Source organism: Geospiza fortis, unplaced genomic scaffold (genome assembly GCF_000277835.1).
Source record: "Geospiza fortis unplaced genomic scaffold, GeoFor_1.0 scaffold134, whole genome shotgun sequence".
Taxonomy (NCBI): Eukaryota; Metazoa; Chordata; class Aves; order Passeriformes; family Thraupidae; genus Geospiza; species Geospiza fortis.
In genome coordinates this window covers 2,404,593-2,426,924 of record NW_005054396.1, presented here as the reverse complement: position 1 = coordinate 2,426,924, position 22,332 = coordinate 2,404,593, and the positions used below count along the sequence as shown (strand labels likewise).

The window sequence follows — 22,332 nt, the reverse complement described above, 5'->3', positions numbered from 1 at the left end:
CCCAACAGCTTGCATGAGAGACAGGAAATGCCTGCCAGAAACAGATTTCTGCTGGCCAGCTGAAGTGGACATGATGATGCAGTGTCTCAGCCTGCTGCTCCTGCAAGGCTGTCTTTACTTTGGGATAAGAAATGCAAGGCAACAGGGCTTCAGGCTCATTAGCTCAGCTACAGGTATAATTAAGCACAACTGCAGAGAAGCTTTAGCTCTGCATTTATTTTTAGATGGAAGAGATCCCAATAGGAATTCTTAAGTATAAGGTACCTTATTAGATCTGTGAACAGCGTTTTAAAGTTTTCAAAGTCCCCTTCACTCAAACATCAGTCTGTACCAGGAACAGCCGACATGCACAGTCTGACATTAACTTGATTTTCAACTCCTCCTTAGATTTTAAGACTTAGAAATTTGTTTGAAATACAGTCAGACAAAAATGCAATAATTAATCAGGTGAACTGATTATCAAACAAAAATATTTATTTCAGTTACAAGCACAAGGTTTCTCTTATATTGCTAAGGCACAGAATCAAGGACTGAGTATGTTGCTGGAGGTTAAAAAAGGAAAACCTAATCAAAACCACTTCAATCAATAGTTCAAATAACCAACCCATGTATCCTTGCCCTTCCCCTGCAAGATTCTTAATTCAAATAGAGTGCTGTACCTAACAACCCAGCATCTGCTTTGTAGACCTAAATAAAAGGAAACAATGGTCTCCCGGGGCAGATTCTTGTGGAGAAGTTTGGCAAGGTTTAAAATGGGGTGATACGGAGTTTGGAGTGAGATTCCTTTGTGTTTGAAATACTGTGGGAAGAGACTTTTCCTCATATTGCTGTCATGGAGTTATACTTGGTTCCATAGCATATAACTCCATGGAGTTATACTATGGTGTTTCCATAGCTGTCTGCATTCTTCCCTCCCTTAATGCTGACAGATTGGAAAGGAGTGGATCAGGTTTCCAAATGAGTGAGTTGACTTATTTTCCTTATATCTATGGCATTATTTGTTTAAGTGAACAAGCAGCAACAAGATCTAGTAAAGAAGAAAGAGTAAAACTTGTCTGGAGAAGACAATGAAAATCCTGAAACACATCACAGGCTGAAGAAAATGAATAATTGAGGTACTCTCTGTCAGTGACATGACTGTGTTCCCTGTTAATGGTGAGATTCCCAGTATCAGCTGTGGTAACAGGTACAACCTTGTCAAGGTCAACTGATTACTCTAAGCAACACACTAATATGGCATATTCTATGTTATAATTTAGTAAAATATTACCATAACACAAATGGAAAAAATGTTAGTTTTTTAGTGCCCACTATAAAATTGAAACTTCCACCCAATCCTCAACTCCAACATACAAGTGCTTTGGGATGATACTGCTTTCTCTTAGGGAAATGCTAAATTTTGCTTTGAGTAACTCATTTAATTTGTCTGTCTTGTTGGAAGATTGTCTTCATTTACCAGTCCTAGAAACTGACTGGATTGCTTTGATCCATTCTGTACGCTCTGTGGATGAGGCTGCTTGCAAGTAATAGTGGATTTCATTTGCTGTGATGATTTCAAAGAGGATGTTGTCAGCATCATACTTCTTGGCTACAGGGAAAAAATAAGAAAGTCAGGCATGAGAGAAAAAAGTCTTGTACTTTCAATATTTTCTCCTTTACACACTGTAAGGGGATCTCCTTTCTTTTTACAGCTGAGCCTGATCAGGCCTTCACAAACATTGGGTCCAAGACATGAGTCTCTCTCAGCGAAACCACTCATGAATTTTGCACATTTCGCTTTCAGGAGTCACAGGTTTGTTGGTCTCAAATCATGGAAGGATCTGCAATCCTGCAGACAGATCCAATTGCCCAAACCATCCCATGCCTTACCAGCTACAAAAATAAGATGTTTGAGTTTATGTCATATCTGTTTCTTTTCTGAGATGCCAACAAACTCTCTTGCTGGATATGATAGCCAGCCTCTCATGTGGAGAGGAGAATGCATGAAATTAATGTTTCTTGGTCCTTGCAGCAACACCTTTTCTGTTCCCACAACTTCTAGCTTTGGGAAGGAAGAGAAGATGGACAGTAACAATTTTTCGGCATAACCATTTCTAACTTGAAGCTTCCATCCCAAATTCATTAACTAAAGAGATCAAACTCACCTTACTTTGCCTAAAGGCCAGTTCTCCTAACACAGGGTTTGTGTCATCCTTTTGATCAGCCTTCCCCAAAGTGCTGACAATATACAAGATTCCCTATTGCTACTTTTACCACAGTGCCCTTCCCCAGTAATTCAGAGAGAGAGAGATCAGTTATTAGAATTACTGAATTATTGTACATATATTGCTTTGGAATAAAAAGCACTTGTGATTTTAGGCAGATCGAAAGGAGGAGTTTGTACCAAAAATTTATTAGAGAACTCATTCAATATGGCTCCTTACTGTCTGGCATATCTTCCACTGCTGTCACCACGCAGCCCCTCAAGTGAATTGCTCCCAGTGGTTCTTCTCCCTGGGGAGGACATGAAATCAAAATGAAATGCAACACTTCTGAAACCAGTAGCATATTAACATATGGCTACATTTCCAGAATGGAGACAAAACCATTTGATTACTTAGTATGTCTCACCTGAGAGAACAGAAAATTTTCAGTCGGTGTTGACATGGAGGGTTAGGGGGTGTGGTTAAATACCCTAAATAAACAGGGAATAGCTTGTGATTTAGAATTCAGGATCTGCAGAGTATATGTAGTATGGGAATGGGCCCATTAGAAATACACAAGAAATAGGATGCCATGTCTCATCCTAGAATGGCAAATACCTCAAATATAAACTGCAAAATTACTGCATTGTGTTCCTTTGCACTTAGGACCTAATTTGTTTTGATCAAGTGAGAGAACACATTAATTCTAATTAATCACAAATAAGAGGTGAAATACAGATCAGTGTTACTTATTCCCAGGTCTGGATGGCACTTGCCACCCTGACTTTACAGCCCCAGAAACTGTCCTTCACTCTGCTTTTCCAGAGGATGGCTAGGCCATGGAAGAAGAGTCCCACTGTCCTGCCTGATCTTACCTGTCACATTCTCATGCAAATACTCCTTTCAAGTATTTCTACAGGGCACTGGATTCAAAACAAACAGGGAAATAAACCGAATCTCTCTTACTCCAGCAGGATCATAATAGTGAAGATATGCAGGATCATCTCTTAAAACGAACTTTCTCACTTTCCAGTTCTTCCTCCGATGTCCCTAGGAAAATTCAAAACCAGGAATATCACAGAGCTGCTTGGCCTGCATGCAAATCTTACCCACGCGTGAGAGGACAGGCAAATACAAAAGGAAAAAAACTGAATATTCTGGACAGGAAATACTCACTGGAGTAGGACTTGAATCTGCCTTTTCTACATTCCAATCTTTTGCACAAGAACTGGGCTATCAAACTAGAACTGGGCTATCAAACTAGAACTGGGCTATCAAACTGCTTTATCTCTCTCTTTTTTTTTTTTTGGTGCAAAACAGAGGAGCTTCAACATGGGAGATTCCTCTAAACATATCACACAGTCTGGTAGTAATGACATTCATGTGAGTTCTGTAAGAACTGGGTTTAACTACTTGCTAGAAAACATGGCTGCAAAGTGCCTTGCAGGAAGGTACCTTGAATTATTGGCATGGATGAGCTGAAAGTCTTTCTGTCCCTGCAAAGATAACAACAACAAAAAAAGCTTATCTGGCTTAAACACCCTGGAGGGCTCATGGCTGAGAAGCTCAGGCAGAGATATGGACATAAGTGCCTCATGGCCCATTTTCATGACTGAAAAGGATGGGTATGGAAGCATTTTCAGCAGAAGCAGTGACCCTCCCAAGCAATGGCCCACAACTCACTGAGGGTGACCAAGTGCAGACTAACACTGGTGGAAGATTGTCATGAGTCACTTCCTCTGGCATTTCAAAATACAAGTTTCTCAATTACCTCCTGTTTGCATGGAAGCTCTTACTAACTAGGTTGGTAAGAATGTGACAGAGTAAAAGAGCCGCAAGGTGTGGGTCTAATTTCTTCCACTGAGTAAACTGATTAAACAAGAGAAATACTTGTTAGGACCACCAAAAAGTTCTTAGGCCCTCAAAGACTATTTTAACAGTGCAGGTTCAGACTCAATATTAGGAAGCATTTCTTTAGAGAGAGGGTGGTCAAATACTGAAACACGCTACCTAGGGTGTTGATCAATTCACCATGTCTGTCAGTGTGTAAGAAGCTTTTGGACAGCAAAACCCTTAACAATGTGCTTTAACCCTTGGTCAGCCCTGAAGTAGTCAGGCGGTTGCAGGTCCCTCCCACCTGATCCATTTTATTCATTGAAGAATCCTGATTTTGCCTTCAGTTCACTGATATCTGCTTGCAATGGCCTTGGAAACATAACATTCACTATATTGCTTAAAGTTTTGCTGGAAATGAGGGTATCCCGTTATCTTCTGTCTTACACATCAAATATTAGTGACTGAAACAACTCCTTTGCTTAAGCATGCTGAGAAAGTCCATGAAAACTGGCAATTGAATCCAGTTTTGTGTCCAGAGGGACACAGAGTGACAGCTTTTTTACCTGAGTTCAGTTTTGCATTGTACCAATGACTTGTCACATCTTCTGTGTTAGGACTCTTTCCTTATTAAAGCTATCGACTGTTTTATTTTGTGGTAAGAGCAATTAACCTTGCAGTATTTGTCCAGAGTCCTGCTGCTGTGCTGCAGCAAGTGTTCCTTGTGCAAAGGCAAGAGAGACAGAGAAGAAACCTGCCAAGTGTGGAGATGCCATAGAGTAGTTTCTCTCTTATCTAAAGCTTTTAAGTGTAAAAGAGTAATCTTGCACCCATGGAACATCATCCTAGTGACAGGATGGAACATGGGCAGCACTGACCTGTTTCAGCAAACATCCTTGTTTGACAATTGTGCCTCTGAATTCTTCTTTTAGGACCACATCATCATCACTGGAATATCCCTCACAGAAAAATCCACTGTCTGGCTACAAGACCACAAGAGAAATGTTACAGAACTTACACAGCTGCTGCGTGCTTATGTACATGTACCAATCTGGCATCTTTTTGCTTCCCTCCATGCTGTTTTTTGCCACCCCAAAGATATTATTGTTGTTGTTGTTGTTGTTGTTGTTGTTATGGTTATTGTTAAATACTCTAACCTTTTACTGGAAGAGCCTCCCAGTGAAGTTGAGGAGCTCTCCAAATCACCATGGACACATTTCAGTGTGAGGTGGAACCACACTTCTAAGATACCAAGTCAAGACATTGACTTTCTGTGGCCTCCTCACGCCACACTGGCATTGAATCAATCTAAAAATAATCCAAAAGCAAGCAGATCACACATGGGCTGCTACAAGAAGCACCCCAGGAGGCCACAAGGCTGCCTTTACAAGGAGTGTCTCTGCTAACAGGTAAAGTCTCCCTAGCACAAACATATTTAGGAAAACAAATGAGTAGTGGGAGAGTCATTGTGCTGAAACGAAGTGATTCCATGTGGTACATATAAACAGAATTGTAATACCAATTTACTTTTTTCACTTTATAGAAGGCATACTTTTTTGTTAGCATAAGTCCATAAGCCAAATATCTTTCAAACAGTATTTGACTGTGATATTTCAAGTTCTTCAAATCAGGCCACGCAATATGAAGTAATAAATGGAGAAGGCTGGGTATGACACCCAGGACAGGTTACTGGGGGATATTAAAAACTTTTACTTCTTTGCTCACAGGCAAGCTGTGTGTGTGTACACTCACACTGAGTCAGATCTGATGGCTCTGAACAAAAATGGGTTTGTAGCTTCTGCCACTCTTTGAAGCCCTGTGAGAATGATTTACTCTCTTCTCTTCCACTGAATCAACAGGGAAACAGATGATTATTAAATTCTGGACACCAGTACAATTACCAGGAACAAAGTCTAAGTTAAAAAGAACCCAGCCTAAAGATGCATACTGTGGGAGCCTTCTATCACGCTTTGAGAATTCTCTTCAAATTCATTTCCCACACTTAGTCTCAGCACTCAATTCACACTTAGAAGGTGCCAGAAAAAAAAAATCTGTCCTGGTTACAACTATTAACATGAGCAGGCTCGTTCTGAGCATCACAGGAAAAAGACAATTAAGACAAATTTCTCCACTTCTGTACAATCTTTCCTCCAGGATTTAAGAAGCCCAACAAGAAGCATGAGAAAAGCAGAGCATCAGTAAGCGAGACAATAAAAAACCAGAATCAATGCTCACAAAGTAATAGTAGGCATCACTGAGATCCAGGAAGGGGGTGTCTGACAGTCCCTCTGCAGCTGCCTTGGATGTGTCCCCAGCAGGCTGCAGGTAGCCTTCACTCAAGAGGGAAGAGGCAAGCAGGAGACCTTCTTTGCGATTTCGGATGGAGCTGCTGGACACCAGCCAGTCAATCACACAGGTGCCTGGTTACAAAGGAACAAAATTTCAGCCACAAACCAAGAGAGACATGAAAAAGCCTAAAAGTACACAGGAAACAAGCCTACTCCACGTATTCATTAATGTCCTGAAAAATGTTCTTAGCAACAATATGGGGAGTTAATCTAGGGAGGTTCCTGGCCATCCAGTGAGGTACAGCCTTTCCAGCTGATGGCAGGGGCCGGGACAGCTCTCAAACACCATTCCTGATGGAGAAGAGAGCTGGGAGGGGACACAGGGCTGAGCTGGGAAGCCTCAAAGGCAGGGACTGGGGATGTACGGAGGATAGCCAAGCTTGGATCCAGGCTGCTATGCTACTAACATAATGCTGTTGGAAATCACCAACAGCATTATGTTGAAAAATACCTCCAAGATCATCAGTCCAACCATTAACCCAACACTGGCATGTCCCCCCATAAGGAATGTCCTCAAGTGCTACATCTATGTGTTTTTGAGCACAAATACAGATTTGACTTTGAGAGAAACAGAAATTACAATGGGACACCATTTGGTGATGAAAAATCCAGAATGGAATAATTCTTCTGTATTTAAGTTTCACACTACAATCTACTCAAAAGATTACTTTAATCTTTCTGACACTAGTAAAATTTCATCTTTCTCCTTTGTTTACCATGGCCATAACTGAACACTTTTCCAAGATATATCCTTTGAGCATCTCCTGGATTAGTCAAGAAAAAAAATCAAACTTCTATGTGCTCTACAGAGTTTAGAGCTGTTTCACCTGTTTAGTTTTTCAACTCTGTGCTCCCTTTATTGTATAGAATAGAGGGACAGGAGCTCCTTACCTGTAAAGCAGTGATTAAACACTCTTTTATCTTTTTCCAGCTTCAACTCCTTTATTCCCTTTTCAGGATCTTTCATTGAGAGGTACAAAGCACTGTGCATAAAAAGAACCACAGAAACTGTTAGCAAATAAAAAGGTTTTGCCAGTTTGTACAACAATATCATTGTCATCATGTTCAGCTCTCTGGAGAGCTGTAACATGGCTTAGTTTCATCTCTTGCATCTCCTGAAAAATTCAAGTTGCAAAAGCCTAGAGGTCTCACTACATTACTTCACAGCTGTGGGAGCAGAGGGCTCAAAGGGCTCACCACATCTCCCTATTTTGAGAATGCAACTACTTGTGGTAATTATAGCATGAAGAGAGGAACATCCACTGCGGAAGGACCTTCACAGGGCCCCACAGACTCAGCAGGAGGGTTCACTGCTGTGCTCTGTGTTCACCCAAAGGTCCTGGGCTGAGCAGAAAACCTGTCCCTGTCCCAAAGCCTGCATGCTCTTAGATGATCTTGGCCCTGTGCAGTTTTACTGTCTTATAAGAACATTTCAGGCTCATTTTTATCTTGGTATTTACAGCTCAGAGGAAGAAAACAAGTCATCCTTGATTTTGAAAAGTACTAACAGATTGCTTCCCTTTATCTCTTCTTCTCCCTTTGCCAGTTTCATGTTCTTTGGCAGGCACCACAGTCCCCTCACCATCCAAAAACTAGGCTAACATCAGAAAAAGAGAAGATGGAGAGCAAACAAAAGGTCTAAAATATTTTTTGTAATAAATTATTTATTGTATAAAATGCTTCTCCTGGACGAGTCACACTTTGGCTGGCACATCCTCTTGTACTCCATTATGCCCAGGAATCTCTTTGTCAGCAAAAAATCTTTGATAAACAAGCATGTTTTGGTAAATTATAGTATATTCAAAAAGATCTTTCCAGTTCTGATTGCCAGCTCATTTCTGACACATTGTACAAACTGAAGTTTTTAGTCATGCAGAAGGGGCTGTGAGAGAATCTATGGACAGACAGGCTCATTGTTCTTCCTGGCCAAGGTTACATGTCTGACACACTGACTGCAGATGGAAGTAAATGGGAGAGCAAAGCCATGAGGACAAACCTCAGATTGATTGTTTCAGGCAATCTGATGGACTTCCTTGTGGATTTTCTGGCAAATCTTTGGCCTCCATCTATGCAATGAATTGCTTTCTTGATATCCCGCACCCAGGCATCTCTCTCCTCCAGGTAGGCAGCTTGAAAAAAGTGGTCCTGCTGCTTGGCCACAGTAAGCTTGAAGACAAACTGGAATAATAAATTACAGGAGGTTTTTTTAAAGTTGCTTTTGTGTAGCCAGTTGGGCACAATTAAGCTGCCACAGCATACAGCCTACCTATGCCTAAGGACTATAGAAAGTGCCTTAGAGACACAGTAAAATAATAGAAACTCTGAAGAAAACCATGAACAAGCACTGCACGTAACTGAATCCTTTTGTTACTTCACCATCACTGATGCTGACATCATCAGCATATCCAAGGTCTGCTGTGGAGGCAGCTCTCTAGTCACAAAGAGAAACAGACATCTTTCCCAGGAATTGTTCTGGTAAAGGCTGTAAGAAGCTCAGAGAGAAGAATTATAAGCAATTCTTATCTTAACTTGCTGCAACCTGGTGTTGGGAATATGTGGAATGTGTTATGGAGATATGTTTACCAAAAGGGTGGTTTCTTAATTAGCCGATGGTGACGGTGTTTTAATTAAAGGACCAATCAGGTCCACCTGTAGTGAACTAGAGTATAGAAGGAATGGGTTTCTTAATAAAATGATTTAGTCTTCTGTGAATGCATGGAGTGTGGCACTTGTTTATCTGTGTTGTTTCTGACTCAATAGCAACAGTATGTGGCACCAGTACAGCTGCTGATTCTAACTTTTGCTGGGAAGTTCAACACAGCTGAAAGGCTGAAGTGATTCCTTGAAGTGGCTACCTGGAACAGAGGCTAGACAAGATTAAGAGAATAAAAGTGGGTATTTATTAAAGGCCTTCAATAGGTACACTTTGGGCAGTCAGAAGTCTTTGAGGGCCTACACCCAAGATGGACAATGGTCACGAGTTTTTCAGACAGATATAAGTTTGGTCCATTTACATATCAGGAGTTAATATTCCAATTACAGCTTCAGGTAATGAAGTCATGTACCCCCAGTTTCTTCCCCACAACTCACTTTTATTTATACTTTCAGGGCCTGGAACAGTGAGGTGCCCTTGGGCTTCAGGCCTAGAGAATCATTTTTTCTGACCAAAATGTGAAGCAGTAGCTAACGCTTTATATGAAGTTTTACAGTTATACACTGGGATTTGAAAAACATAAAAATTAAAATCCTAAGGCATCAGAAGCACCCAGCCCCTGCAGGCTTACAATGGATATAAATTTTTTTAATGTTTAGAGACACGTGAGCAGTCTGAAGAAGGAAAAATACCTCACATCATATTCAGCTACTGTCTCACAAGGGGAGAAAAGGTCGTACACTAGAGAGTACCTGAGTATATTTGCAGCCTAGTAAACCTTTAATGGCTTAGTAGGGAGATGATACCTCCTTGGCTACACCTTAGGATCACCTATCCAAACACACTAGCAACAATGGAAAGACTGTATTTCCCAAAAAATGAGAATAGATCATCTAGAGGTAGTTGTAAACAGAAAAAAAAAAACAATAACCTGAAAAAAGCCCAAACCAAAACAAAAAAACAAACCCTAAAACCATCCAACAAAGTTCACACTGTTTGAATTCATTTCCATCCAGTGATCTTCTGGATGGAAAATCAGGATCTAATTATTCAGATTTCCACTTCCTCTAAAATATAGCTCCTCATGAGTGACACTAATTTGTTCTGTAGTTGTATTATAATAAATATCAGAGATTCTGACTCAGCAGGTGTCTAAAAATGCCAAGCTAAGCCACAAGCCAACAGCATGACTTGATTAGGGCAAGAAAAGCAAAGGCTACTGTCAAAGAGCAGCAAATTTACATCAGTGAAATCAGCACTCTGAATGAGTCTGCTGAAGCCCACGTTTCTAAATTATACATTTCTGAACATCCCTCACAAGCATTTTCCAAACTATGGCCAATAAGAAAAATCTGACACCCTGAAATTGTGCAGAAGTCCAACTGAACTTCATGGAAGATACATTTCAAACTTATAAAGCAACAAGTCCTCAAAGTCCATCTCAGATAGAAAAGTAGCCTTTTCTTATCTGATACTGTTCATATTTCCAGCAATACTCACCTTTTCTGTTATGCAGGAAAGACTTACACACTAAAAATCAATGCACAGTGTATGACAAAAGCAAACAGACAGATGTATCCAAATCCCAATATTCAACAGGCAAGCTAACACCCCAGATTAATAGAATGAAATACCAAAGCATTGAGGAGATTTATTACCAAAGGAAAAAATTAGCCTTCTCAAAGAGCTGAGAAGCAACCTAGAGTGAAATGCTAAGAAGAGTTTTCACTTCCAGCACACAGAAAAGACTAGCAAAACCATTTCTTTTTAGCATTTACAAAGTTAGGCCAGTAAGTTAGATGGACTTCCAGGCTTCTTCTGAAATCGGTAAAGAGGTTGATTCTCCAGTCCTAGATACGACCAAGCCTCCCTCTGATGATGTATATCTGGTTGTGTTTTTGAGAAAATTAGACCATTAGACTAAACTAAATACCAACATTTTACATATTTAAATTGGGAGAGATGAATCTAACTATGAGCAACCAAACAGGGTAATGCTGTTCACAAGAAAACCATGGGGGAAATGGAAAAAGCTGGAAAATATCAGAATTTATGTTACATTAAACAATGATCAAACTTTAAATCAAGGACAGCAGACAGTGGTGAATGCATTTTGAAATATAATCTCAAAATATGCAGTTGCAGCCCCTTCTGAACAGCCTTTATCTGTGCTTAACAAATCCAAGATTGGTTCTTTCCCCTCAGCACCTGCAATTTGCAATTGATGTAGTAAACAAAGCATGTTGGTGATGTGCTCTGAGCTTTCAAATGAAGTCCTGGTGCAGATACACAAGCTGATTTAAAAATTTAACCAGAGAAATATGGAAGTTTGTTTGTGGCCCAATAGTCCCTGTTCCAAACTGGGCCCAGAGAGATGACACTATACTTAAAACTGACCCAATGAGAATTATCCCACTATTCACCATACAGAATTCCTGTCCTAAAAATATACTTTCATTTCTAGCCGTATAAACTTAAGAACCAGAGTAATTCCCATAAGAGGAATAATTGTATGCTGTGACGTGTAACTAGTGAGAGGCCAGAACAGAATGCAGAAACATTGAATTCGGCAGTACTGTAAAGCTGTAAATTGTAAGATGTAAAAATAAAGATACTACGTTTTCAAGGAATACATGTAGGAACTTAGGTATAATCATATTGGGCAGTACTTGTAAGAAGAATCCTGGTGATAGCTTTGCTCATATGAATAAACATGTTCAATTTTTGACTATTTGAAATTTTAAGAGAAAATCCATCTCCAGGGCTACTGGTTTATGAACTTGCAGAACAATCTCACCACCTCAATATGAAGGATCTGCTCCAATGCCTGCTGAAGTAATTTGGATTGTTTCCACTGACTTCAGCAAACCCTGGAGAAAATCTCATTTATGAAAAGCTATTTTGGGTGCCTCAACCCCTGGGTCTCTCTTTGTCTTTATTATCCCTCAGAAAAGGTCCCAGGAACTAAAATGAAACATTATGTAAAGCTCATTATGTAAACACCCAATGTAAAATGAAGCATAACAGAAAACCCAGTGCAGCCAAAGGAAGGATCTTCAGAGACGGTCACCCTTCCATAAAGATACAATGCATCTTCTGGAGACTGGTGCATCCCAAAGGATGTCTTTGGGCAGGTGAGGATCTCTCTCACTCTGCCTTCAGCAGACGTCAGATACTTCAGACCTCTGTGTCTGCTTTGTTGAATGCACATATGCTGGTGAGTTATTTTTCCTTTATTATAAATATGTTGCTGACATTTTCAAGCAACTACTGTGAAACAATGTTGATGGCAGTGCCTTTCTGAGAGTTAAAGGAAAAAGCCAAAACCCAACACAAAACTGTTTGAAGAAGAATGCTTTGTGAAAAAAACTTAATTTCTAACATTATAATCTAGGTCTGTGATACTCTTGCATAGTACCCTTCATACCTCATGTACAGAGTAAGGAGTGTTGCACTGAGGCTTGTTAATAAGATAATCAGCACAGGATTAACAGCAATCTTTATTCTCTGCCTCGTCCTTTTTCTATACTGTCTTAAAGACAGCTTGGAAGTTAACAGGCCCTTTCTCTTGACAGATATAAGTCTAAAAAGACTTAGTAAGGATCAGATATAAATATGGGTTCTGCAACAACAACAAAAAAAACCCCAACACCACCACACCCCCTGAAAAGGAAAGAAAAGGAAAGAAAAGGAAAGAAAAGGAAAGAAAAGGAAAGAAAAGGAAAGAAAAGGAAAGAAAAGGAAAGAAAAGGAAAGAAAAGGAAAGAAAAAGAAAGAAAGAAAAGAAAGAAAGAAAGAAAGAAAGAAAGAAAGAAAGAAAGAAAGAAAGAAAGAAAGAAAGAAAGAAAGAAAGAAAGAAAGAAAGAAGAGAAGGAAAAAGCAAAGCCAGCAGGTCCAAATCTGACACAAGGGATCCTGATTCCACTTACTACCAAACCTAAGGACAGGTTTAAGTATCTTCACTTTACTCATATCAAAAAGTAAAGTTCACCATCTCAGCTGTGTCTCACACTTTCTATTTTTCTAATACTCTCACAGAGACTTCTATCTTTAGTCAGGTATCCCTGTGGTAAATTTTTTTAACTGTGGTGGAATAATGTTCCAGATTCTGGAAGACCCCTTTGTCATAGGAATTCATGGGGATGTCATGCCTATTTGATGAAACTGAGTGGACAAAATAATAAATTACTAATGATATGATTCTTTGCTCATATGAGAAATCCTGTTTTACCAACTATTTTTCAGGAACCCTGTAACAAAATATGTGTGTCACAGCATTTATCTCCTTCCTGTCTGAGCAAGCCAGTTGTTCCTTGACAAAAAATAAATGTTTCTCCTGCTCACAAAATATTTTCCCACTACCATTTTTCTGTGGCACTTAGATTTACATTTTGTACAGGAGTTGTTGCCATTCAGCTGCAAAACGCCCTCACACCAATAAAATTTAGTTGTGCTCTCTGAGAGATTCAGAAGTTTAATAAAAACCAACCAACCAACCCCCAGGTGCTTTCTGAATTATTCCTCTTGAAGTGTCCTGAATTCAAATAGTGCACAATTCCAAGCCTGCTTGTGACCTCCTAAGGCAAGTAAGAATCTCCACTACGATGAGTGCCAGGAATTTGCAGCCATCACACTTTTGCCTTTTCAGTGCTTCCAGAAGTATAAGTATACTGTCAATTCTTTTTGTAAAAAAAGTACGTACCATTCTTTTGCCAAAATCTTGGCATGGGCTGTGAATAGAGCTTGCTTTTAGTGGGATCATCCCTTTGGGACTGTTATCAGCCTTCCGCTTGTAGAATTCAATTCCATCTTCTAAGAGCACAACCCACATTGGCTTCCAGGTATTAAACATGCTGCCCTGCATCAATAAATCACAAATTATGTTCAATGAAGCACTCTTCATGTGATACCCAAGGAAGATATGAGCTTCCAGGGAGTGTCTGATTGATGCTAAAATAACTACAGTTTGTGTTTCAAGGGGAACATGCCACAACCTCACCCATCCAACTATGCAGTTAAATATTGTTATTTTTCTGACCACCATGTATTTCCCCTTGTAGTTGCTCTGCCAGTGGAAGCCACTGTGGATTTAAATAAAAGTAAAGGCTTTATCCTATGGGCTGTACTACAAAAGACTCCGAAGCAGAGGTTGCTGTGGAGCGGCAAACACCTTCCCAAAGACTGGATGTGCCTGTGGCCCCACACACTGTCTTGAGGCAAGGTGATGTGACCTCTATAGTCTCACTATTCTTCCTTGATGTTTAACCCAATTAAGTGCAACTGAGTAGGCTGCGGCTACTTCCTGTTGCCTCTTTGCCAAGATTCCACAGTATGTTTCTGTGCATCTTCCCAACCTTTTCAGAGTTAGTTTTCTCTTCCACTCAATCCAAAACTACCCCACTTACCTTCTTAACCAAGTAGCCCTCCCTTATGCGCATTGGCTCTCGCTCCATGGCTTGGGCAATCCTGCTCTCAGCTCTGTCAGGGCTGGCTGTTGAGTTCCTCTGGCAGCAAAGTCTGTGGGATGGTGTTTTTACAGTACAACTGTCATTTCACGAGTTCCTCTCAACGCTAATCGCAAGCCCATTTCCTCTTACAGAGTGAGAGATAGGGAAATGCAGAAGTACGTGTGTATTTATAGTCTGTCTCTGACAGCACAGACAACAGCCTGACAAAACACTCCATCATCTCAAATACAGCCAGCCTTGATGACAGAGTCCTGGGAAGTTAAATAAGCACTTCAGTGCTCAGTCACAAGAAACTGGGCCTGCTCTGCAAATACATGAGCTCTACCAAAACACACAGGGCATGGTGCTGCTGCTGCCTGGCGTGTGCCAAATTATTTCAGAGACAGGTTTTCAATGCATCAATGCTTTCACTTCACCCTGCCTTCCAAACCTGGCTCCATGAGGGCAAGCATGTGGAGTCTGGCAGGAAGGTGGAGGACCTTCCCTTGGTTAACGAGGATGCGCCCTCTGCTGACACAAGAAATTTGTTTACCAGACTTGATCAGGATTTGGATTTTGGTGCTGAGGCCTCTCAAAGATGTCAGCTGTCAAATAGGCACAAATGGATTAGACCTGTGCATTACATAGAGCGCTGACCACAAAATGCTTTCTACAATCATCTGTTACTTGCTGCAGAGCTTGTTTGGCTTTATTTGGGAAAAGACAAGGCAAACCCATAGTTTTTTATACATACCAGAGTCACAATCCCTCTTCCCATATAGAAAAAAAGTGGGGGTATATGGGAAGCAATAAGAGGCTGCTTCATGGTGTCTTGAAGCAGCCTCTTGTGTTCTTTCAAGCACAAGATTCCAGGTCACTTTTGCAGCTAACCTCATTCAGATAAGTGTTGATTGAGCCCAGAGTGACTCCATCTGTAACCTCTGCCAAGCTAAAAATTCCTAAACAGGGACTTTTTTCACAGACAGAAATTCCTGTTCTCCATATGACTCTCTGTCTCAGCCTTTACTCCAAAGGAAGTCTTACTCAGAAGTCTGACAAGGGGATAGGGGATAGGGGACCAGAGGGTAAGCAGAGCCTTCAGAGACCTTTCCTAGACATTCCTCACTGATGCCTATTTAGTGGTATTCTCACAAATGAGACTCCACTCCTTCCTTGGTTATCTGTATCAATGCTTCACTATCCCAGCTGCTGGGGGTTTTTCCTCAATGTCTGAATGGAGATTTTCCTTTTCCAGGTCTTTCTCAATGAGTTGCTGCTCAAATGACACATCCAGTCTCTGTGCAGGCAGAGCACCTGTCTGTACCATCTTTTTCAGGTTAAACACTTTAACCTGAAACATTCTGGTTATGTCATGGTGCATTCTGTCCAAAGCACACCTTTTTGTGACGATTTAATCTATCACTATATTGTTTGGAGTTTCTATAACCTGCAGTCCCAGTACATTGTTCCTTTGCTCATGTAAGTCATACTGTTGTAAGGATCTTATTGCTATTAGAGGCACTAGTTGCTGATGAAGCAAATCATCCATCAATTTTCAAATGAAAGGCTCCATGCATTCTCTAGCTGTGAAGCATACTTGAATTCAACAAATATATTTTAAAATTATTAGAGACAGAAACTCAAACAGACCTAATAAAACTTCATGGTCCTTGGAACAAAAAGTAAAAATTTACCACTAAAAAGTGATCAAAAACCTTGTCTAACATTTACAATAGAAAATTTGCCCACCAGGTCTAGGACTTGGAATGAACTGAAGATGCCCTGGATTCCCAGAGCAGAGATGATCTAATGGGATTTCTGAGTTATATTTCTGTGAAGGTTCTCTTCTTTCCCCAGAAGTTTTAAAAGGATGTTTGATGGACTGAGGAGCTTGTAGAATCCTCCTGTATAATGTCTTTTTTGGTCACTAATTCTTTTTGCTTTAAGAAGGTGTGAAGAGGGTCCCATGGAGTCAGCCGAGTAATGACAATCACACCAATGGGGTTACATGTCCTTCTACTTTATTAAGCAACTTTGTCATATTTATCTTTCTCTATACACTGTCTCACGCCACTTATGCTTAATGCTCATTGGTTAAGTGGCTGCCTTCATACATACATGTTAATTACTGATTGGTTGTCACGCTATAAGCATTTTATCTAAGGTGTGCTAAATTAGCAGTTCCCACAACATGCCTGGCATCCGGCCTCGTCCTGGCACAATGCTCATTTTTCTTTGTTGTATTTATTTGAGCATGGTACATTGTCTATCTTGTTCCAAGGACGGTACATGGTCTTCAAAATAACTCTGTAATCTGCAGGTCAGGGTTGTCCAATTCTTGTAGGAGAATAGCATGCCCTTATTCTGCCAAGAATCCTTCTACAAAGGTGAATTGTTTCCTTCTCTTCCCTTTCATTTCTGTGGTTTTATCTTCAGGAAAAGATACTTTTTTTTTTCCTTTTTCCAATTAGACAAACCAAAAATACTGGTCACAGATAACAGTAAGTCTTGAACTGTAATTTGGAAGCCAAATTATCCCTTTATTACCTGCCTTGAGGACATAATGCTTCAGAGCTGGGAGCTGTGATTAAAGACCGAGAACAGGATCACAGTTAACTCTTCCTTCTGTCCCTACTTTGCTTCCCCCACCTCAGGTCTGAGGAAAGGAAGCCCCCTCCCAAACTGGAAGGCTTTATGGGGAGCAAAGACAAAAGAACCTGCCAGTATTTCCCTCCGTGCAGGCATCCTTTGTGCAGGTTTTCCTGCTTACCTGCTCCTGCTGACTCAGTGTTTGCGCTGAATCAGGATGACAGGGCCCCGCACAATAAATTGGTGATATGAGATGACCAGGGATAGGTACTCCTCAATAGAATATCTATATATCCCTATACTAAAAAGTGGTTTAATGAAAACAGAAAGGGATGGTGACTCCACAATTTCACAAAAACTCCTTTTTCTGACTTATCTGTGTGAAAAGCCTTTGGAGGTATGAAATGTAAATCTCAACACAGTGGTATCTAGTCAAATGCTTCAGAATTTACCATTACTACTTATGGTACTCAGTGTCAAAACACAAAATAACTTCCATCTAATGTTAGCTGAAGGCAACCACTTTTATAACACGTCTCTATATTGTTTCTATTTCAGCTTTAAAGCTCAACTGGTCCTTTTGCTGTTGCACTTTACAAGTCTGGTGCAATCCTGTTCTTTAACACTGAGGTTTGGTTTCATTTACCACACTCTACTGCAGGGAAGTCAGCACTTCATCCCCCCCTGAGACAGAAACATGCTGATGTAGCTGAATCATTCATGTGAGGCAAAATTGTCCTTAAACACATAGTAGCTGTGGCAGGCGCAAGGGAGTATGGACTGTGGATGTGGATCTTCTTTGTCCAGCCATTCCTAAAAAGCAGCACCAGGCATTAGAGAGAGCAAGAGTTGCATTTCTTTTACCTCTCCACAAAGGGGAGGAAGAGCTTTGTCAGAAAGAGAAGATAACCTGCAGCATGGAAATCTGCTATAACTTACTATGTCCTCTCCATTTCTGTCTCAAGTACGTAAAGGTGCATGATGTCAGATGAGCAGAATTTGTCACAATATCACGATCTGCAGCAGAACTGAATATGTTAGCTCAGTTTACTCTTCTTGTACAGGAGAACTTACTGCTGTATTTCTTTAGAAAATTCTTCTTTATTTCTGCTACTTCAGAATAAAGTTCCTGCAAACACTGGGGAAAAAAGATCAACCACATTTATCTAAGCAAGAGGGACTAAGATGTTTTTATACCAAAAATTGGAACCATACAGCAGCTGCAAGGAAGGCAAAATTCTCAGTTACACCCGCTCCATTGCTCCACAAGCCCTTGCAGAGATGGTTCTAACATGTTTGCTGCACTGTAAATGCCACAAATCTGCAGCAAAACACATGACCTATCCATAAGTATATGTCACTACAGCAAATCAAGCTGCATTTGCAGGGGAAATTATAACAAATGTTATATGTTCAAAATGATTGTCTCTATGGGAAAGATGATACACTCAAGTGATTTCCAAACAAGATAAAGACTGTCCAGCTGATTTTTCAGTAAAAAAACACTTCTAATTCTGCACAGAGGCTGAGGGCTCCAAAGAATCAGTTTTAAATTGAGAGCTGGCAGGTGCAAGCCTTAGCACAATTCCCTACATACAGAATCACACATATGGCTATTTTTAGAGCATGAGAGATTGTGGCTTTGCATGCCCTTCTTGAAAAGAAACCCCAAACCACAACATTTCCAAATTTAGCACTGTGTTAAGAAATTAGTCAAAGAGGGGCAAGCATAAAAGGCTAATACAGGTATCACATGGCACCTTAGAATCTAAATGCTGTGGTTTGGCCATCTTACATTAACCATCTTGTTGTGCCTCGAGGTACATTTTATATATTTAATGATTGTTGAGCTTTGCAGCAGGATTAGAGCATTAGGGAGAAGGTCTGCACAAAAGTTAATACTAGAAAGCTTATGCAGTTGCCATATCATGCCTAGAGAGATCATATTGAGTAGGTGCAATCAAGAGACTGAACACATCTCTCCACAATGTTTTCTAGATAATTCAGACCTGCTTAAAGCATAGGTCATGGTTCATCTGCATGTTATCTCTTAGCTTTCACTGAACACATTCACCCTCACCTCTCCCCTACAGTAGCTCCCCATTAGTAATACATGCGGGTTATGCTGGTGCAGCAGGGAAGGTCTATGCACAAGAAAGAGGTCTTGGAGGATGCAGCTTGTATGTAGCTCACACATCTTGCAGGATGTATGAAACTTTCATAGTCTTAGGAAGAAAAAGAGGCATAAAACTGCTGGGTACAACTCACTCACCACTCCCTTCAAAAGCGCTGAGGCATTTGCCAGGGCACAGGTGAGTGCTCCAATCTTCATACCCAAGGGAAGGGAATTAGCCTAATGTATCTTGCTGACTCCACAGAACAGACTGGGAAGCCTCAGCTGCCAGGGGAATGAAAAGTAGATTTGAAGGACTGAAAAAAACCAAATCGAAACACAGACACACATGCACGCAAAAGCCAAACAACCCCCTTCAAAACAAACAAACAAACAAACAAACAAACAAACAGAAAACAGTTTTGCAGTTTGGAAAGACATTAAATATTGTAGCCCACCCTTCAAATGTAGGTGTAGAGAATGGAGGAATTGGCACAACTTTATCCTTTTGTTCCCAGAAGCAAATTGCTGCTGTGGCTTAGAGAAATAGGACTTTGTCCTAAAGTCTATGATTAATTATTTAGCTTTGAATCTTGTAAATGTCAGCATGTTTACTCTGTGCTCCTGGAAAAACCACACCAACTCTTCTTCCTTCAGATATTTTGCTCCCTACAGAATATCAGGCGATTAACGTCAGGTAATGTAGCAGCCTGAGATCTGGGACCCATAGAAAATCCCCATGGGGACTGGAAGGGCCTGGTTTCTCTAGCCAGGGCCCATTCCACAGCATCAAGCACCTCCATCCTTGGGCTGAGGTCAAGCCAGGTACTCAACATGCAGGTTGAGGTCAAGGGCATCCATGGCTGAAGACGTCAATGGCAGAGCTGGAGAAAAGCCATCCTAAGCATAATTCAGGAAGAGCATGGGAACCAAAACTAAACAAGGGCAGCCTCAGGTGATGCTGGTCAGGGCCATTAAGGTGGGCAGCAACAAAACTAATCTCCCAGAAGGACTTAGCAAAGGCAAACCCTTCCCTGGTGGGAAGGGGCATCTGGTGGGATCAGATAAGTAAATGTATTAACACAAGTGAAATTATTAGATCAATCAAAAGAAGGTCATGGCCTAAATTAAGAATTTCTTCTTCAGAAATGTTCTACTCTCACCATGTTACACTTGCATATGGTAAGACAGTTACTATGCATACACATTCCACGATATGATGCTTTTTTAGTTATCCCTCATGTTTGCCTAATACTGGTCAGGGATAAAGTCCCAGTCTGAGCTGTGTCCATAGAAAGATAATCATTCAGGCAGGAATAATGAGGGAAAAAAAACCCTCGTTATAGATCTGACCTCTCATGTACTTAGGAAGCTAATTGCAATCAATGACTTCAGCTACACACAATTTACTACAACAAGTTATGTCTGGCCCATGAAGCAAGTAAATCTGATCCCTGGCCATTACTCTTCACACACCACTTTAAGTGATAGTATCACATTCTCCACAGGTTAGGCCTCTGTGATTTCATATGGAATTACATTTAAAGTTACAGAAAGGGCATTTACTGCCAGGCAAACTTCCAACAAGCTACAAAATGCGGCAGTTTCTGCAGAATGCAATGCAAAATGAGATTTATCTTGCAGTGATGAAAAGAGATAAGGAGAAATGCACCAGGAGTGGGTGTTGTTTGTTTATTTTTGGTTTGTTTGTTTAGTATTTTTGCAGAGATACACAGTTCTGAGAAGCAGGGATCATATCCTGCCCCTGTATTTGTGGAAACCTGAATGGCTGAACACATTATGAAGGCTGTGTTTAGCTGGACCCTAAGCAAGGGATATTCAGTAGGATTTTGGGGTTTTGGTTTTTTTTTTTTCCCCAGAGGTTTTCAGCAGAATGTATTATTTTGCTTAAAGTTCCTAATAAAATTAAATCACTGAAACTTGCATGCATAAGAAAATGCAGCTGGGCAATGCTGTATCTACATTTTGGCTTTGGTCACATTGCACCACTACATGTACATCCCAGCCTTAGAGAAATAAAGAACAGGTTAGTCCAGTGCAACATGGACTTATGAAATTCTCCTAACAAAACAATTAACTCTGCCATAATGTCCAAGCAAAAAATATATTTGTGGCCCAAAGCTTGTGTCAGACATAAGGGTGCTACAGTTTTAACAGCAAACAAGAACAAATAAAAAAGAATGGAAAATAGGCACAAACCTGCCTGGGTTAAAAGTAATCTCTTTAGAGATGGGAATGAGACAGGCTGAGTTGAATTATGGCAAATTGTTCAGTTTCAAGGATCTTTGTTCAAGAACAAAGAGCACCAGCCACATGTAGAGAGTAGTATTAGACTTCAAGACAAAACATTCTGATCTTATAGTGCAGTTACAGAGTATGTTTTTTTTTCCTATTTAAATAAGAGGATTGCAATGAAGTGATTAAAATAATCCCAAGAGAAACCTTGGCCTGCTGATGTTGACTGTTGACCTCAGGGAGCAAGACAGTGACCCTCAGTCCAGGCATGGTGACTCTGACAGTCAAGAGAGTGACCCTCAGTCCAGGCACGGTGACTCAACAAAACCTTTTGCTGCACCGGGAGAGAAGAGAACCAGAAAACCACGTCTTTGCTGCCCGCCCTCCCCTCTCTCTCGGGCAGTTTTGGCTCCTCCGTGCCGCCACACAGATGTTTCAGCCCACCCCAGAGGGCTCGATCAACCCTCGGGAGGCCTTTCCCGGGTGGGAGATCGGAGGGTAATTTGGGGGGGCTCCCCCCAGGCGAGGGCGTCGAGGGTGGTTTGGGGGGTTCCCCCAGGTGAGGGGTTGGAGGGTGGTTTGGGGTGCTCCCCTCGACCGGGACCCCACGGAGGAGCCCGCGGGGCGCTCCCTGCCCTTACCGCTGTCCGCGCCCGTGGTGCTGAACAGGCGGAGCCCGGCCCAGGCCGTCTCGTTTCCTTCGGGACGAACTGCGGGATTAAAGCTGCAGTAATCGGGGCCGGATTAACTCCCTGGAAACCGTCAGCAATCTGAGCAGCTGCAATGTCCCCCAAACCAGGATATGGGGCGGGGTGATGAAGTGGAGGCGGGGGGGAAAGAAGGGGGGGAAAGACATCAACCGCCAGATGCTACGCCGTAATTAACGGGAGGGAAAATAAATAATCAAGTA

The 22,332-nt window shown here is 41.1% G+C and overlaps 1 protein-coding gene across 5 annotated transcripts; it reads right to left on the bottom strand.

Moving 5' to 3' along the window:
* Positions 1-196: 196 nt before the first annotated feature.
* On the bottom strand, positions 197-22,325 carry PLEK (pleckstrin). 5 transcript variants are annotated; one of them, XM_031060939.1, is made up of 12 exons: positions 22,064-22,325; positions 19,326-19,451; positions 17,993-18,191; positions 14,423-14,534; positions 13,720-13,875; positions 8,361-8,542; positions 7,256-7,347; positions 6,252-6,436; positions 4,895-4,999; positions 3,150-3,233; positions 2,424-2,493; positions 197-1,588 (listed from the first exon to the last, which is right to left on the bottom strand). In XM_031060939.1, exons 4-12 carry the CDS (start codon positions 14,468-14,470, stop codon positions 1,449-1,451), a joined length of 1,062 nt encoding a protein of 353 aa, XP_030916799.1. In that variant the 5' UTR covers positions 14,471-14,534; positions 17,993-18,191; positions 19,326-19,451; positions 22,064-22,325; the 3' UTR covers positions 197-1,448. The 5 variants fall into 5 exon arrangements, with proteins under 5 accessions (XP_030916799.1, XP_030916801.1, XP_030916800.1 ...); XM_031060941.1 differs by having other exon boundaries at positions 17,993-18,070; XM_031060940.1 differs by lacking the exon at positions 17,993-18,191 and having other exon boundaries at positions 22,064-22,324.
* Positions 22,326-22,332: the final 7 nt, after the last annotated feature.